General features: G+C 36.3%; 1 protein-coding gene across 8 annotated transcripts in view; it reads left to right on the top strand.

Annotated features, from left to right (window-relative positions):
* The first annotated feature begins 749 nt into the window (after window positions 1-749).
* The window catches only part of LOC106060039 (mucin-17-like), a 32907-nt gene continuing 17128 nt past the window's right edge, over window positions 750-16528 (top strand). For 5 of the 8 annotated variants that reach the window (XR_008778100.1, XR_008778099.1, XM_013217839.2 and 2 more), the window contains exons 1-3: window positions 761-890; window positions 6757-6939; window positions 16323-16474. Coding sequence is in view for 6 of the 8 variants with exons in the window: in XM_013217839.2 (XP_013073293.2) it covers window positions 6772-6939; window positions 16323-16474 (320 nt within the window). In the remaining 2 variants the exon portion in view is untranslated. Of the gene's footprint in view, window positions 1024-6756; window positions 6940-16322; window positions 16475-16528 lie in introns of all 8 variants that reach the window. The other 3 variants (XM_013217804.2, XM_013217789.2, XM_056030498.1) reach the window with 3 other exon arrangements.

The following is a 16528-nucleotide window of genomic DNA, read 5'->3' as shown; positions in this document are numbered from 1 at the left end:
CTTCTGTCAGTTTGTTTTGCCGTCTTCTATAAATTGAAAGAAGTGGGAGATTGACACTCACAGCATCCAAATGTAAAGCAAAACAAAAAGTAAAAAGTAAAGTTCTCTTTTCAGACCTTTCGATGTATAGGGCATCTGTTTTCTTTGGCCAATGGTTAACGAGCAGCGTGTCATGTGGCCAGCACAACGACCAATCACCTTTACTTTCCCCAACTAAAGTCAGGTATCCATTAGAGTTTGGACTCAGGGGCGTCTTAAAAATACCAAAATTCATAACTCTTCACTGAGATTCGAACCCAGGACTTCAAGTGTTTAACCACTCAGCCACCGAGCGCCCTAAAAATAAAGTTCTCTTTTCAGACCTTGCAATCTATAGGGCAGATGATATTAAGGGCATCTGTTTTCTATCGCCAACTGTTAACAAGCAAGGTATCATGTGGCCAGCACAACGACCAACCGCCTTTACTCCCAAGTAAAGCCAGGTACCCATTAGAATTGAGTGGACTCAGCAAAGGAAGTGCTAATTATATATATGAACAGACTCGAAAGCCTTATCTTCTTCTGATTATTGTGTATGAATGGAATAAGGATATACAAAGACAACTGAGGCCCTACTTCCACAAACATGCACTTACTCGACGGTTGAGTGCAAAGGTATCCCGCATTCTCCACTGTTTTTCTAAGCATGCCGATTTCAAAGGGCCGCCTACCGCCCGTCAATCACCCTTACGCCTGGAACCTGATCGCATGGTGCTGCGTGTTCTAAACTCCAGTCGCATCAGTTTATTGCTGGTAGGGTGGTCTTTTTGAATGGAAACCATTTAACCTGACATTCTAGACTTCGGCCCCACAGGAGACAGCGCTGCTTAGTAGGAAAACATTTTCATACAGTTAGTGTAATAATCTTTCGAGTGTTTTTTTTAACCAGCTATAACTTAAGTTGTTGTTATTTAACTATATTATGTTTTTGTTGTTGCTTTTTTATATTATTATTAAGACACTGTTAAGGGCTATTAAACACAGGTATAACATTTTTTTTTCACAAGTTTATAATTGATTACTCATTGATAGTAGTACTATTGTATCCCACCCAAATGCTTATTGCTATTTTTGTGAATAATGTATTTCTATACCTATCATTAGGATGTTTTCATTCAGTTCGTTCTTTTTTTTTTCTCCACAATAAATATTTCTTGCTTTCATCTCATTTCCGTAAATTTCTGTAAATAATACAAATTTATACTCAATAATAATTCTTTGTACATATAATTTATCTATACTTAATATTAAAAAATTTTTTTTAAAGTAGAAATTAATTAAATTATTTAGGATATATCTAAGAGTTTGTAGACAAAATTTGTTTTAGAATTTTGAAATCTTGGCCAATACTATATTGTCATGAGGAGACATTAATTTCGGAAAATATTCGGAAAAGATAGATAGATAGATAGATAGATAGATAGATAGATAGATAGATAGATAGATAGATAGATACATAGATAGATAGATACATAGATAGATAATGATATATATATATATATATATATATATATAGAGAGAGAGAGAGAGAGAGAGAGAGAGAGATAGATAGATAGATAGATAGATAGATAGATAGATAGATAGATAGATAGATAGATAGATAGATAGATAGATAGATAGATAGATAGATAATGATATATATATATATATATATATATATATATATATATATAGAGAGAGAGAGAGAGAGAGAGATAGAGAGATAGATAGATAGATAGATAGATAGAAAAAATTATTAGCGGATCTAGAACTTTGAAGTTGGGGAGGGGGCGATTTTTTTCCAAACCCCAACCCAAACGCCCAGTAAACCCTAACAGTAAGCATAAACGCGCGTAAAGATATATATATATATTCTAGAAGCCCCGAAGCCAAAAGCGTTTTCTTGCATTCTTCACTGCAGAAACGAAGTTCACAAACTATGATTTTTCCATAAAAATAAAACCGCTCTCCCCCCACTCAGAGGGCTAGAGTAGGGAGGGCCGTAGCAGCTATCGCCCCACCCCACCTGACCGAATCGGCTAACATATCAGAAGTGTAGCGACATAATATAAAAATGATATAGTAGTTCAACTAATTTTGTCCACAAACTATGATTTTTAAATAAAAGTAGGACCGCAGTAGATGTACTCGCCACCACCTCCCCACCCAATCGGCTAACAGGGGAACGACATAATATAAAGATCGGTAAAAATATCCATAACAACTTTTAATTATATAGATATTTAATGGATTCTCTTAATAAGCTGTGATTTCTACAAATAAATTTAACCACCTCCCCCACTCGAAATTTTATGGTGGGGGGAGGGGGGCGGGATTGAGCCATCGCCACCTTCCCATCCCACCAAATCAGTAACATACTAGAGAGGAAGTGCAAAATTATCTAAAATGGTTGAAAGATAAAATAATTAGTACATATTATTAATAAATTCGTATACAAATTGTGTGATTTTTCTATTAAAATTCGTCGGCCGAGTGGGGTGGGGGGGGTGCAATTGTACCCATGTCACTTGATTGTTTTTGTTAATTACTGACTTTAACTTTACTTATTCGATGATTCTTACAGGTCTTCATACGTGGAAAGAAATATTACTTCTGTGCAGAATAAGAAATGTGCCGTTATTTTCTATCATTATTTTATGACTTATGTTTGAGTGTTTAAATGCTATTGTTGCATCTCTGCTGGTTACATGTTTTAGTTGTGTATGTATTGTTGTTAATTTACTTTATAGTCGTCTGTCCGAGAGTGTCTCTACTTTCGTGCGATGCTATCGTGTTACTTTTGAGTACTTAGTTGCGAGAATTTTCATGTATCTATTTAGTCTGTGTTCTCGTTTCTCGCTGCTATCTTGAGTTTTGAGATTCGCATATAAAGGATTCATATTCTATCATCAAAGTTTAAAAATAATTTTGTTTTCAATTAAACATTGCACTCTATCCAGAAGAAATGAAGAAACTAATAGTAAATAAAATAAATGAAAAATGGACAAGCTCTCATCCAAATCACAAGAAAGATGACGCCTTTTATAAGCTATCCCGACAAGATCAACGTCTAATCTTTTGACTCAGGACCGGACACAACAGAATGAGACAACATATGTATCGGAAGCTCAAAATAGGAACAAGTGAAATTTGCCCATGTGGAGTGTCACCAGAGAGTGATGACCATGTCCTCCAAAACTGCTCTCTTTACCAAGAGGCCCGTACAAGACACTGACCCAAAAACACCCCAATAGAAAGAAAACTATATGGAGAGCTGCACAGTTCATCTCATATATTAGTCTAGTCATCTGAACGCTCCAACATAAAAATGAGAACGAAGAAGAAGAAGAAATATTAGTTTTATGTTGTGATTTGATGTATATCTAGTTCTTTTGATAAACTGCAATGCCTTGGTGGACGTCTTAGTTCATCCATGGAGGTATTTCATGATGATGTATTTTATACTGGCTCTTCATATCTTCTAACACTTGGCTTTTTACATGTTAACCGGCCTCCGAAAGGGGAAAAGACGCTTTTAGTTTTGTGTTTGTATGGAGTGTCTGTCCGTCCGTCCGTCCCGTTTAGATCTCGTAAACTAGAAAAGATAGTAAACATCCGACATCATAATATTTTAGACCATTCAAAGTTCTGATGCAGCGGCTACTTTTTTTTCTCAAAGCGAAAAATCTAATTTTTAAAATCACTTATGCAAGCAGTTTATTCATAAATATACACCACTTTTACAACTATTCACTATTAATAGTAACAAACACGGGAGGCTGATTAGTATGGGGGTAGACTATCAACGATGTTTTGAACACATTTATGCAAATGATTTTAGATTTCTTTTGTAAAAAAAAGGGTTTTGCATTTTTAATGCTAAGTTAAGTAAGTTCTGTCACATTAGTTTCTACATTTACACACACAAAAAATGTTGTTTTTAGCGGCCCCCGAAAGGGGAAAAGACGCTATTAGTTTTGTGCGAAATGTCTGTCCGTCTGTCCGTCCGTCCCGTTTAGATCTCGTAAACTAGAAGAGATATTGAAAATCCGACTTCAAAATATTTTAGACCATTTAAAGTTCTGATGCAACGGCTACTTTTTTTTTTCCTGAAAGCGAAAATTCTAATTTTTAAAAATCAATTATGCAAGAAGTTTTTTATAAGAAAAAGCTAATTAGTATGCATTATATGTTAAACCTAATTTAAGACGAATAGTATTCTTATAAACATCATTTTCGTGAACATTTTTTCTATATAGCGGAATTTTTTTTTTTTTTTTTTTTTTAGAATTCGAAAATGAGATTGAGCCTTTTCAAAGAAATTAACTTATTTAGTTCGAACCGAGGGTCCCGGGTTCGAATCCTGGTGAAGACTGGGATTTTCAACTTCTGTGTCTACCCAGCTCTAATGGGTACCTGACATTAGTTGGGGAAAAGCAAAGGCGGTTGGTCGTTGTGCTGGCTACATGACACCCTCGTTAACCGTAGGCCACAACGACAGATGAACTTTACATCATCTGCCCTATAGACCACAAACTAGTTAGGCCAGGTTCACATCTAACTTTACATTCACTTTCACGTATCCTTTGATCTGCGGGACGGTTGGGGCACTACACAAGATCTGTTAACCTTCTTTCTCCATTCTTATCTCTCATTTGTCTTTGATATAATTTCATTCGGATGTTCTTTCTGAAAATATTGAAGCCTACCTGGGTGGACCACTGATCGTGCGGTTTGCGCGCTGGACTGTCGTTTGGATTTATCGACGATCGAAGGTTCAAACCCTGCCTGCTCCCATCCCCCGTCGTCCTGCGGGAGGTTTGGACTACGAAGTAAACTATCTTCAACTCTGAAGGATTATCCGAATTATGTAAAACATTTTACTTCGGGGGCCGATTTTGAGTTTGTGTTTCCACACAAACTGTCTTTTGTAACCTTGTTTTTTTTTAAAAAAGAGAAAACATCTATTTAGTACGCATATATGTTGGACATAATTTGAAACAACAATTAATAAGTAGTTTTTCATATTATCGCGTGAAATGCAAAATTGACACTACCACCATGAAACACTCAACTAAAGGAGGGTTGTTTTTTTTTCACGGAAATGTTTTCTACTTAAGGATCTTAAATAAGAGATTGATCCTTTACAAATAAATTAGATCAATTAGATTTAATCCATTTGGATTTGGTTTTGGCCATTGGATCTTCGCTGCATGTTAGATTATCTCTTTTGTTGGAGTGTTGCCGTATCTGTAGCAATGCATTAAAATTACTCGGTGGAGAGCTAGATCTATAAGCTATAAGCTGAAAACGACATTTTATAATCCATAATCTCCTAGATATAGAAATATAGCTTGGCCAGCCTACTTTGACAAATTTTTGTTTAATACAATACAACAAAAAAAAAGTTGTGTAGGGCAAAATATAGAGACCACAGAAATACGAAGATATATAGTCCAATTGTATACACACACAAATGTGTTCACTTCTCTTCCACAAATAACACAAAAAGATAATCTTTGTATTTCTGTGGTCATCTGAATGACAACAACAAGGGTTAATCATAAAAAAAAGATATAAAATGTAGTTTTGTATATTTTATTCACTCTAACATATAAAATGAGCAGGTAGATTGATATGAAATATGTTTAACTCATGTAAGCAGATAAATAAGTTTTAATTATTCCCTTGATATTGACGTCATTATTTAATGATGTGGTTTTATCACATAGTGTTGCTAGATTTATTTATCTTTTTTTGGGGGGAGAGGAAGATGGGTTATAATTTTTACAATACCTGTTTAACTCGTATTTACGTGAAACCCGGAACCTTGACACGGATCTCGAAAACGGCTTTAACGATTTTTATAGAAATTTAACAGTTGATGTATATCGCTGAGAAAAGAATTACTAGCTTGTTGACCACAGGGGGAAACTCTAGTTTGACCGTTGCACTTTTCCAAAGTAAAAAAAGAAATAAATGTAAGTTTGGCAAGAGAAAGAGAAACTATTTCTCTTGAACGGACTAGACGTCTTATGGTAGGACTAGACGTCTTATGGTAGGACTAGACGTCCTATGGTATTTTCGCATTATAGGCATATTATTCATTCAAGAGTTTAATAAATTAATGTTGAGGAACATTTAGCGCATTGTCTTCTTAGGTCTAGATCTAAATGGCTATCATAAGAATTTTATACAGTTTGGACCAGTTGGAGAAAATGGGGGAGGGGAGGGGAAAGGAAGGGATACCTGGGTGAATATTAGAGGAATCGCTTTTTAAAACTGTTTATAGCCTAAACAAAAAAAAAAGGGAAACGACCTGAATTTGAACTCATGGCTGAATCCTCCTAAAACCGACATTCTAAACACTCTGCTAGTGAGGTTAATACGAAAAAAAGAGGATTGTATAGTTACCTATAGTTACCTGTTTGTTTCAAACTTACTTTAAAGCGGCGACCTATAAAGGGACTAATTCAGCTTAACCACCACTTATGTCAAGTTCAGTTTATTTCTATTGTTTGATACCAAACAAAATAATTTGTTACCAATAGTTAATTAAATAAAAAATTAATTAAAACTTAGATTCTAGTTTTGTCAGGTAAAAGAAATTTCAGGTTAATCCGAGATTCGGTGTCGGAGAAATAACGTGTACAAACTTTTGGCCAGAGATACAGATAGAAAAAGTGAGTTGATGTAAGCGTTGTACAAAATAAAGTGTTGTTTTTTTTAAATCTACAGCAGACATTTGTTAGAATGGAAAATAAACTGCATATTGTGTTTATGGTTTGTGTCCATGCTGCACACGCCCTATATCCTTACGGATTTTCATTTGGCGATACGACACTGACTGGAGCAAGCTCTGAAAGCATCCAACTCCCCTTTCCTTTACCTTTCTATGGCAGTAATCAAGACTCGTACAAAGTAAGTACTCATCATGGCCACGTTAGATCTGATAACTAGTATTGTAGAACTTTTTGAATGATCCATATAGAACTAAATTGATATAATAATTTTTGTCACAATCTCCCAATCAAGTCAACAAATGTTAAGAATATGTCATCCTTCAATAGTGGAGCAGATTACTAGTTTTTGTGAATGTTTATGAAGAATCAAAAGCTTGTCATCTAAGTTGTAGGACTGTACGTCTTCCTGGTAGTGCGGTATGCGCACTGAACTGTCGTTCAGTTGTCTCATTGGCCAAAGGCTTATACCCTACCTGCTGCCATCCCCCGTCGTCCTGGCTTATACCCTACCTGCTGCCATTCCCCGTCGTCCTGGCTTATACCCTACCTGCTGCCATCCCCCGTCGTCCTGGCTTATACCCTACCTGCTGCCATTCCCCGTCGTCCTGGCTTATACCCTACCTGCTGCCATTCCCCGTCGTCCTGGCTTATACCCTACCTGCTGCCATCCCCCGTCGTCCTGGCTTATACCCTACCTGCTGCCATCCCCCGTCGTCCTGGCTTATACCCTACCTGCTGCCATTCCCCGTCGTCCTGGCTTATACCCTACCTGCTGCCATCCCCCGTCGTCCTGGCTTATACCCTACCTGCTGCCATTCCCCGTCGTCCTGGCTTATACCCTACCTGCTGCCATCCCCCGTCGTCCTGGCTTATACCCTACCTGCTGCCATTCCCCGTCGTCCTGGCTTATACCCTACCTGCTGCCATTCCCCGTCGTCCTGGCTTATACCCTACCTGCTGCCATTCCCCGTCGTCCTGGCTTATACCCTACCTGCTGCCATCCCCCGTCGTCCTGGCTTATACCCTACCTGCTGCCATTCCCCGTCGTCCTGGCTTATACCCTACCTGCTGCCATTCCCCGTCGTCCTGGCTTATACCCTACCTGCTGCCATTCCCCGTCGTCCTGGCTTATACCCTACCTGCTGCCATTCCCCGTCGTCCTGGCTTATACCCTACCTGCTGCCATCCCCCGTCGTCCTGGCTTATACCCTACCTGCTGCCATTCCCCGTCGTCCTGGCTTATACCCTACCTGCTGCCATTCCCCGTCGTCCTGGCTTATACCCTACCTGCTGCCATCCCCCGTCGTCCTGGCTTATACCCTACCTGCTGCCATCCCCCGTCGTCCTGGCTTATACCCTACCTGCTGCCATTCCCCGTCGTCCTGGCTTATACCCTACCTGCTGCCATCCCCCGTCGTCCTGGCTTATACCCTACCTGCTGCCATTCCCCGTCGTCCTGGCTTATACCCTACCTGCTGCCATTCCCCGTCGTCCTGGCTTATACCCTACCTGCTGCCATTCCCCGTCGTCCTGGCTTATACCCTACCTGCTGCCATCCCCCGTCGTCCTGGCTTATACCCTACCTGCTGCCATCCCCCTGGATGTGGCAAAATATGTAGGTCACAGCTGGGGCTGCGCATCCACGGGAAATACTGCATTCCTCACTAATCTTCGGACTCGAAGACAAGCCTTATTATTATATAAATAAAAGAAGGGAGGTTTTAAATTTAGCTCTACATAAATGGGGGAGAGGCCTTCAATTTAGTTCTATATAAAAGGGGGGGGGATTCAATTTAGTTCTATATAAATGAGGGGGGCATAAATTTAGTTATATATAAATGTGGGGGGGGGGGCTTCAATTAAAGTTGTAACTTATAATTGACAGATTGGAGAGAGAGAAAGAGAGAGAGAGAGAGAGAGAGAGAAAGAGAGAGATTAAGTATGCCTTTTTTTATAGTGCCTAGCAGGCCATCGTCCTATTGCTGTGTTATACTCTCTTCATTTGTGATGCGGTCTTTCTATGCCTTACAAACTAAAAGCTGACATACAAAAAAAATAAGCGTATGTCTTCTTCAGAATTAGACAAAAAAACTTCATTATAATTAGTTACTGTTTGTCCAATTCCTCTTATTACTTTGCACAATTAAATATGTCAATTCTTATCAGCATTTTTTTATCTGTACAACGGAACTGTAAAATGCATGCTATATATAGAGTTATATAGGGCTATATAAGGCCTTATTAAGATTTATCATGAGGACGCGGTCGATTTTAAGTGCACCTCTGTCGAGGCTCTCCATCATCCCTTGTATACATTTGTTTGTGTTCCCGAATACTTCTATATCATCTGCAAAAGTCCAGGCCCTTCAGACGGCTTGAGATACCAAATGGAGTCTGATTTATGGAGTTTTCTTGCTTTAGTCTATATAGATAAAAAAAAGATATAAATACTAGTTATTTGCTTATATTAACTCACTATGTCTTGTAAAACTTTTGTACACGTTATTTTCCCCACACCCAATGTCTGATCAAGTTGAACTTTTGCACTATTATTTCTTGTACCTGACAAAACAAGAATCAATAAAACAAAACGACACTTAGATAATTAACTAATTGGTAATTACTTATTTTGTAATACGTTGAATACGTTGAATTATTCCCTTTTATACAGTGGTTAGTGTGTTGGCTTGTGGAGGCTTGAGTCCTCGATTTCGAATTCATCGTACAACGTTTTCTTTATATAAAATGCATTTAAAAAGCGATCATAGAAACATTTACACAGATACCCCTTTCTTTCTCCCTGACCCCTTCTTTTCCAAAATAGTCCAGATAAGTGATGGGATCATTGGAATCATAGCGCATTGAGAAAATTAAAAGCATGAAATTGCGCTAAACAAAAACAATTGGTAAAAATATTTCTAATCGCACAGATTTTTTGATGTTGGTCTAGATTTATTGCAAACTTAATGGCATGACTGATGCAAACTAATTGATACAGCTACACCTAGTATAAGCTTTTTTTTACAAAGCTTATATCAACTCATTCTGTCCCTACGTCTGTCTGGTAAAAGTGTGTACACGTTATTTCTCCCACACCCATTCTCGGCTCAAGTTGAAACTAGCACAATTATTCATTGGTATAGACAAGACATGAATCAATAAAAAAAGTAACTTAATAGTCAATTAATCATTAGTAACTACTTATTTTGTTTGATACCAACAAGGGAAACTATTCCTTCAGTATTCACAGATATGGCTAATTTTGTTGGGTTTAGTCCTCTTTGATAATTGTTAGCGCTAGTTCTCCATGACGTATTATCCTATCAAGTTGATACTTAAGACAAGTATTTGGAGTACCAAACAAAACACGAATAAATAAAAGATTAACCAATTTGTCAATTAACTAATGGTAATTAAATTATTTAATTTGATATTGAATAAGGGATATAACTTGTACATTATTGATAGATAAAGTTTTAAGAAGGGCGGAGTTCTTGCCCTTTAAATAAGCTTTGTTATTTTTATATATTTTTCTTAGTTTTTTTTCTTTGATATTTTTTTTTTCATGTGTATCCTTTATCGGGTCTCCTTCGTTTCCACAATCTAAAAAGTCAGCAGCTCAACAAAAGGTAAAGAAATCTTGCAAATCTTTTACCGTTGGAAACTGAAGAGGTGGTGATACCGGTTTTAACGCTTTCATTCGACCATGAATTATGAGGAGACATGAGGAGACAGGTGTAAAGAGGCTTACATATCTAGTAAAGAGGCTTAGGGGGAGGGAAACTTCTCCGCGCTTCGGATTTCACGTTTGACCGGCTATCTATACTATAAAGCAGAAAGTAAGGCCTATGCATGTATGGGTGTATGTATGTCCTTAATAGAAATCAAAACCTTTTGACCAATCTTGATAAAACTTGGCATAAATGTTCCTTGGATACTACCTGGAACCGTGACGTATGTATAGTATTGTATAGTATCCTTAAAACAAAATTAAGACCCTTAAAAAAACGTTGCCCAACTCTATGAAAGTATTACTATATCATGGATCTATGCCATGTTTACATGAGACAAACTCGAAAGGATCTAGATCTATATTCTAGATCCATTTTTAAGAACTACACTTCGCACAGATAGTTTTTACTTTGACACATAAAAATATGAAATATAGTCTACTGATTTCATTATTTATTAAAATTAACCTTTAAATTTGTGTTTCAATAGCTTTTTTACATAAGTTCGTTTCTTATATCTTCGAACTTTATAATCCCATGCCTTTAACAAATCGGGTAAACCCGTTTTAATTGTACTATATATCCCATTCATCTCGCGCTTCTTTCGTTTTTAATATATATGGATGTATCGGCTAAACGGGTAAATCCCTTTTCGCAAAAATACTTTTATTTTCGTGGCGAAAGAGAAAAACTTGAAAGGAACATTAGATAAGTTTGACATAGATATAAATCCAATCCACTTGATTAGTGATACACAAACTAAGGCGTTGATATAAGTTAGGTAAAAAACACATTTAAAGAGTTATTCTTTTTTCTGATGACTATAAGATAATACCCAGTATCTCATATAAAGACTTATAACTAGATTAACAAGTGAGATTGTGTTTCACTCAAACTCATAGGAGGACCCCAATTTACATGTTGGTCAAAATAGTCTTCCTTGGTCAAAGTGCCCTGGGTCGAGCATCAATACTATATTGCTTAGTTACAGGTTACATTGATTTGTATTCTGCTAATAGAGGCCTACAGATTTAAATTATTAATAGATATATGATTAAATATTGATATTTTAATTGTTGTTTTCAATTTTTCAATTATCTGTGATAATGTTACCAATTCATATACTTAACTAAAAAAAAACTAGATATGTCTATCTGCATTCATCTACTTAAGATAATACTCATAGAGTAATTGACTGAAAATGTTGACAGATGAAAGACTTATTTATATCAGAATCTAGATCGAAATAAAGATAGATTAATCTAGATCTAGATCTAAAGATGATGGATAATCTGATTGATAACAACATCATATCGCGTCTCTATCAAGCTTCATCTTAAAATCTCTCTTTAATATTTATGTTTTCCAATTATTCATTAATAATCTAGATCTTGGCTTCATTCATAGCTCAGAGGCAAATCGACAGGCCAGGGCTGCGTGATAAAAAAAAGTAATCCCATTTATGGACTTATAACTAAAGCAAATGTGTGGATAAAATACTTTGAATAAATTGGTTAATTAACAACAAATTGTTTGTATAGAGTCATTTATAGTTCTTTCTTTGTAACTTTATATGCATTTTTTAGCCAATACACTCTTTGAGTAGGGCCTATGCTTTTTCAAAAGTTTGAAATTTTTTTATTCAAAAATAGTATATTTTTGTGGGAAAAAAAAACGAATTTTATATTTCATTTCAAAAATTAAACTGTTCGCTTTTAGAAAATACAAATTAAAACGTTGCAGCAGAGCTTTGCAAAATATCATAAAATCGGAGTTGATCAATATCATTTATAGTTTTTAATATCTGAGCGTGAAAGACGAACAAAAGGACGTAACGTCTTAAAATTAAAAAAAAAAAAATAATGATAATAAAGATACAAATTTGGTTCAAACCCGTGATCCTGACACAGTCAGATGCCTGAACGTATGCATTTATCAATTCAGCCAGCGGGAATTCATACTTTTTTTCTTTTTTTTGGTAGATTCGTTTTTGAGATCAGTGACAGCCAACCCTTCATAAAGGTTTGCCTTGAATAGAGGTATTGTACAAAAATTGTGAAACACTTCACCAGCATTGGACATGAGTAATTCAATGTACTTCTTAGAATAGATTTTATAATGTTCAGAAGAAAGATTGTGTGAACTACTACACTCTTTCTTCATCTTCGGATCATTACCGTATTTACGCGCTTGTATCCCGCACACGTGTATACCCCGCACAAATTACGAAATAAGACATAAAATCGCACAACACGCACCCTTATATACCCCGCCTGTGCAAATCGTGACTTGCCGTGAAGCTGTCACATTTTATTACTGGTATTTGAAAGATTCTCTGACACATTGTTACTATTTGTTTTCTTGAGCTTATATAAGATAAGATAAGATAACTTTATTGATCCAAACAAATGGAAATTCAGTTTGACTACTCCTGTACAATAACAGTATAGATGCACGATATACATGCACATACGAACAACATTCACACACGAAAAAAACACAGACACTCCTAACCAGCGCTTATAAGACTTCTATGTACTTCTCGATGAAGACAGAATGTTAATTTTTAATGTTGGTCATCCAGGGTCTATTATTGCTAAATGTTTTTAATTTTCTTCTTTGATATAATTATATTTTCACAGAACTGGATGTACGAATTAACAGTTGTGTTAAGTTCATCTGTCTCGGCAGTTGTTTACAAACATGCCCCAATCTGCTCCAGACAACAGCGTCATCAGACCGTGACTGGATGGACTGTACTTCGGGTTTTGTTTTTAAAACCGGTTTGTACGTGGGTGTAAGATGGATCATTGTGTGGTCCGACTCTCCGAGGGGAAATGACGATAGAGATGTGTAGGCCATTTCTATGTTGCCATAACACATGTCCAATGTTTTATCGTGCCTTGTGGGACAATTAAGACTATAAGTTGACAAGTGTTGAGCTAACCAAAGATGATTGCAATCTCCCATAACTAGTCGGACAGCATCAGAACTTATAATCCAAAGGATATGTACAATTTCTAGTAAATGTTTTGCTGCTTTCTCTGTGTTGGCTGTGGGTTGTATATACACAAGTATGGCGTAAAATTGTGTAAACTCTCTCGGCAGGTAATATAGCCTGAGATTGTTACATAGAAGTTCAATATCGGTCGTGCACACTTTAGTTTTGATTGAGATATTGTTGACACAGCAGTACTGTTTATTGACATAAATGACCAGTCCTCCTCCTCTTGTTTTGCCACTATATGTTGTCCTGTCTGATCTGTACAAAAGAAACGCATCAGTCTCTACTGATGTGTCGGGAATAAGTTAATTTAGCCATGTTTCAATGAGATGCACATTTCACAACCACACAACGAACTAGAGGATGTATATAGACCCACAGATAGGACCCTATTTTCCGTTATGCTATGTTTATGAGTAAAATAAAATGTGTAAACCCCTTCACCTTGGTATACCCCACAGTGGCCCCACACAACTGGTGTTTGTCTGTTAAAGCTTGTTTAACCCCCGGATTATATGTGCGAAAATACGGTATTATGATTTGTGGACATTGAATGTTAATAATTAAATGTTCATTATGAACAAATCAAACATCACAGGTAAATAAAACTAAGGTTACCGGATACCAGCACATCCGTAGGAGGACGAAAAGGAGGACATAACCTTGAAAAGGAGGACATTAAAAAAAACAATGTAAACTTTAATAACTCGGATTACGTTTTATGTTGAAATGTCAGCAAATAAAAAAACTATAGAAAACTGCTAGCTATATTAAGCATATTTCTCTAGCGAAGCGGCTTTTTACATTAATTCCTCGTTCACGTCTACCCAAGTGTTAAACAAGCAAAATGAAAAAAATATATATTTAAAAAAAAACAACAATTGTGCAAAACTTGAGCTTGATCCGAGGTTGGGTGTTGGAGAAATCACGTGTACAAACTTTTGGCTAGACAGACACCGTGAGTTGATGTAAGCCTTGTAAAAAACTTGGATTCTTATGTTGTCAGATAAAAGAAATAGTTGTGCGAAATGTCAACGTAATCCGAGATGGGTGCCTGAGAAATAACATTTTCACACTGTCAGTCAATGCCTGTAGAACGGAGTAAAAGACCCCCCCCCCCCCAAAAAAAAAAAAATAAATAAAGGGCTTGTTTTATTATTAGCGACATCTAGTAAACGTATATAAAATAAAATAATTTCCTAAAAGACCTCAATATTGTTTGAGAAGAACTCAACAAAAACGACTTCGGAAGTTTTTGTTACCATTTATTGTATGACTGGAAATTGTTTGAGAATCATTTCGGTAGATTTACGTTTTGTGTTTGGAATTATCCAAATGTTTTCAGCGAGTTCTAAGGCACACCAGGGATCTGTCCCAACCATACACATTAAATTATTTATAATTTCTTCCGGTACGTAGGCAATATTTGTATAGAAAATTTAAGATTCATTAATGTTACAGTTCTCTAAACTGAAAATGAAAAACATCCTCTGTAATAAATCTTTAGTTAAGTTGCTTCTTAATTTGTTAAAAGGGCTTAGCAGGGTTTAAATTCGTATAAAAGCTAATCTCTTCACACTCAGTTAATCTTTCAAAGTCATTTAATCACGCGTTCACCTGTAAGTCTGTGTGTGGGTTGTGTGTTGGACTGTTTGATTGGTGGGTCTGACACACTTCTAACACGCTATGTCTTAGTCACTTAAAGCTTTATTAATAAAGATCAGAGGGCCTGCTACATTTTCTTTTCTTTTGGTTGAAGATATCTGTAACAATAGAAAAGATACGCTCGTCTCTTTATTCATAAACTGCAATATTATACTCTGTGCAATACCATCCAAGTTGCTTGAGGTTTTTTTTTTTATTCTCCCCTGGTGGGGGCTAGACATTAAACTGGGGTAATATAATCGCGTGTCAGAGGGTTATTTCAATCTTCAAACTAGACAATTTGGAAGCTATAAATCCTTCAAAAGAATATTAATGTAAGCCTTCACTGTTACCGAGACATGGCGTGTTTTCGTTTGGTTAATGATGTCAGCGAGCAAAGATTTTCTATTCAATTTTTTCCCCCCATCGTTTTAACTAAATTTAAGAATGTAGCGCCTCTAGAAAAGAAATACGATTACAGAATTTTTTGTGTCATTGTGTTTTGTTTGTCTATGGTATTTTTTCCTTAATAATTGAAATTTTTAGATTTAATAAAGAACATAAAAATAAATCAAAATACAAGCATATCATAAATCTAATTATTACAAAACTTATATTAACTCACTGTGTCAGTCTGGTAAAAAGTTTGTTGACGTTATTTCTCCGACACCCAATCTCGGATCAAACTAAAATTGTGTACAATTATTTATTTAAACCGACAAAACAAGAATCAATGAACAAGACGAGTTTGTTTTTTTTAATGGTTTTGTATAGCGCAACTTTACAGCATTCTCGGAGCTCTCACTATGGATCAGTGTGAGGGCGGGGTATCTAGGAGAAAGTTTTATTGATGCCTTTAGGCAAACACAACTCTGCTCCAGTCGGGATTCGAACTAATAGGTTGCCAAGCGATTTTTGCTCTAGGTCTACAAGCTCTCTTTAAGTATCTCTTAGACTCCACATACAAATCGGGAGAAATGTGCTCGCTTTTATGATTTTATCTTCATCTTTTCTTTTACTTTCGGCAATGATAACAAAAGACTTTGCAGCAAACACTAGTAGAGCGAATCAAAATTAGTCGCCCCATTATATACGCTCAGCATAATGACCTTTATTAGATATACAAAATGTGATATAGAAAGAAATAATCTAAATCATGTGATATCTATATATTCAAATTAGGTTTTCAAAGATGGCTTCATCACTTTTGATCTTACAGAAGACGTCGATAGTCATTTTTTTGATGAGTCTGATGTTATTATGATTCCAGTGATTGGACCATGGGTGTCTCGCATAGTGGCATCCACCGATCATCTAGGTGACGTGACATACAGGTAGGTTGTTCATGCTATAGAATTGCTAGCTATATATCAACTACGAACTTAAAT

This window comes from Biomphalaria glabrata, chromosome 5, assembly GCF_947242115.1.
Source record: "Biomphalaria glabrata chromosome 5, xgBioGlab47.1, whole genome shotgun sequence".
Taxonomy (NCBI): Eukaryota; Metazoa; Mollusca; class Gastropoda; family Planorbidae; genus Biomphalaria; species Biomphalaria glabrata.
Note: the sequence above shows the minus strand (reverse complement) of the source record. Positions and strands in the feature narration are given on the sequence as shown.